At 41.8% G+C, this 2,668-nt stretch overlaps 1 protein-coding gene across 1 annotated transcript; it reads right to left on the reverse strand.

Moving 5' to 3' along the window:
• Positions 1-977: 977 nt before the first annotated feature.
• LOC115394590 (mitochondrial intermembrane space import and assembly protein 40-B-like) lies at positions 978-2,015 on the reverse strand. Its single transcript, XM_030099938.1, has 3 exons — positions 1,994-2,015; positions 1,599-1,697; positions 978-1,342 (listed from the first exon to the last, which is right to left on the reverse strand). Exons 1-3 carry the CDS (start codon positions 2,013-2,015, stop codon positions 978-980), a joined length of 486 nt encoding a protein of 161 aa, XP_029955798.1.
• Positions 2,016-2,668: the final 653 nt, after the last annotated feature.

The raw sequence follows: 2,668 nt of genomic DNA on the forward strand, positions 1-2,668 counted from the left end.
ACAGCACATTGTACATTTAACACAGTGCAAACATTTTCACCAGCAGGCATTAAATGATCTTAATGTGTGGCAATATTTTTGTTTTTTCCTGTGAAGAGTCTAAAGTTAAATTACAATTTAGTCATGTTCACTAAAAATACAGAAACCCTGAAGAACAAAACCGACACGATTCATATCAACTGTTGTCCATTTTTTGAAAATTCACATTTCTTTGTGACAAAGAAAAGAATTGTTGAGGCACAGCTTCAGCAGAGTTGGAATCAGTGACATTTCCTTGAAACTGGATGGCGTATTGTGACTGGCCCCATTACCATGGATGTAGTGACTGAACCATGAGGCACTCAGCTGGGAGCAGGGAGAGATCCGCTTAGAACGCACTTCAAAGAAAACTCATCCAAAGTCATTGTCCATGTTGGGGGAGGTTCCCATTTATTTGAAATTATCAGATGATATTATAGCTCAAACTAAAGATTCCAAATATAACAAACAAAGACAACAGTTGCATGAGCATAAAAACTGTATCATCTCCAACACCCGAATTAATCGGCGCCCCTCTGGAACCTGTGGCTGCCATTTAACACACCTGGTGCACCTCTAGACTACCGTCACTGTGAATAAACAACAACAAACACACACAGGTGACAAAACCAACCAATGTTTCCCTCAATCTTGTAGACAGAAGTTGCGATAAATGAATAATCCACTCCTATAACCTGATCCACTGTCTTCTGCCACTGATAAAAGGCATCAATAGAACTATCGACAGGCAGAGACTACTTTTTCTAATAGGATCCAAATTTTAACAAGACTCGAGATCTGAAACAGATCTGATTAGGTGTTCACGAGACAGAGGCCCTGTTCACACTTGGCGTTAACTGGTGAATTACGGGAAGTGTTGAGTACTGATGACAGGGTGGGGTGGGGGGCAAGCGTCACTTCAAGCACCGCAGAAAAGCCCAAATTAAACATCAGTGACTTCAGCTGGCAGTCTGGCCGTCTGTGGCTGAGGGGCTGTCAGGCGTGACCGCAGAAGGAGCCGGAGATGGTTCACTCTCGGGCGATAAGGCAGAAGTGTCAGGTGGGGCGGCGGAGGTCAGAGCAGAGTCGGACTCCTGCTGAGTGGCGACGTCTTCGTCTTCCTCCTGGGGGTAGAGCTCGGGGTTCTTCTGGATGCATTCCTGCAGGTTACGGACGTTTTCAAGGCAATTGGAGCCCTTCACCTCTTCTTCACTGTAGTGGAAACAGGAAAAGGCCTCCTTGAACTGAGAGCCACATGGTCCACTGGCCATGCCTCCCAGACATGGGCAGTTCCAGTTTATGTCTCCACTGGGCAGGATCAGACCTGCAGCAACCACACAATTATCAGTAAACAACAGACTAATAAAATATCCACTCTTGACTTATTGATAAAATGCTGATGAAGTACTGACTTTGAGAAACATTTAATAGATAACAAGGGCACTGCTGAGCTTAATTAAAAAGAAAAAAAAAACTACCTAAATCTTCTGAAGCTTTTAAATGACTATGACCACAGAAAATAAGTGGAATTAGACCTTGGGGGACTGTTTAAAGGACAGTTCAGAGGCGGAGGCACTCACCCTGCTCTTCGTAAGGATCATCGGGGTCATCTGCTACTAGCTCGGCATTGCTGGGTGCCTCCTGGTCTTCTTTGGTCACAAATATGATGCAATCTTTTCCTTCAGTGACGTCAAAAGACAAATTGAATAGGTTCCACCCATAACAAATGCGTTATGTGATTTGAAGAACCCCTTTTTCTTTAGTTTTATTAAAATAGCAGCTGTGAGTGCGGGACACCGTGCAGCTCTGAAACTTTAAAAGTAGCATTAAGACGGTCACAGCCCTCTCAAACTTCACAGGAACACTCACCGGATAACACGGACGAAACGAAACGCTGTCTGTTAGCTTAGCATGATAGCTGTGTGGTGACTTTGCTCAGCCACAGGCACAAATCAAATATAAAAGAAGATTTTACCTTTGTGCCTGCAGTAAGACATGTCTGCTGTCTGCTGTCAGACCCAACGTCCGCCACAAGAGACGACTAGTGAGATCTACCGGGGAGATTTCCTCCGATAGTCCAGCCGTTACAGCCCTCTGACCTGCACAGGGCACAGTCATGACGTCACCGAATGAGCGTAACCATTTATTTTTTAGAAATAAAAAATTAAACTTTACAAGGTTTTTTCTTGTTTTTATTTTCAGAGTATAGCATTTTACAACAGAGAACATTTATGGAAAATTCAAAGTAATAACATTAAAACTTTTTATTTATTTATTTATTAAAGATTGGATCCCCATTAGCTGTCACCAAGGGTGACAACTAATCTTCCTGGGGTCCATAACTACATACAACAATTATAAATAAGAACATAAGCATAGTACATAAAACAGTGAGCAGAAAGGATAAAACAACTACTCATAAAACGCAGTGCATGAAGACCATTAAACAATTGAATAAGAAAAAGAAGTAAAATAAATATACACACACAATTAAATAGAAGACCAGAAAACCAGATACAACAAGACAATGATACAAATGAGACATACAACAAGAACTAAGAATGCACCTGCAATGCAATCATGCTTTGAGGATTTTCGTGACCATGGTTTTAAAAGCTTTTATGTTGTTCTCCTTTCTTACAGTAGAAGG

This window comes from Salarias fasciatus, chromosome 9 (assembly GCF_902148845.1).
Source record: "Salarias fasciatus chromosome 9, fSalaFa1.1, whole genome shotgun sequence".
Lineage (NCBI taxonomy): Eukaryota > Metazoa > Chordata > Actinopteri > Blenniiformes > Blenniidae > Salarias > Salarias fasciatus.

Bases quoted from the DNA above. Each gene is read 5' to 3' on its own strand.
- LOC115394590 (XM_030099938.1), bottom strand. From the start codon at position 2,015: ATGTCTTACTGCAGGCACAAAG. The intron at 1,698-1,993 runs GTAAAATCTTCT...ACGTCACTGAAG, and splicing joins GTCTTACTGCAGGCACAAAG to GAAAAGATTGCATCATATTT. The intron at 1,343-1,598 runs GTGAGTGCCTCC...TGGTTGCTGCAG, and splicing joins TGATCCTTACGAAGAGCAGG to GTCTGATCCTGCCCAGTGGA.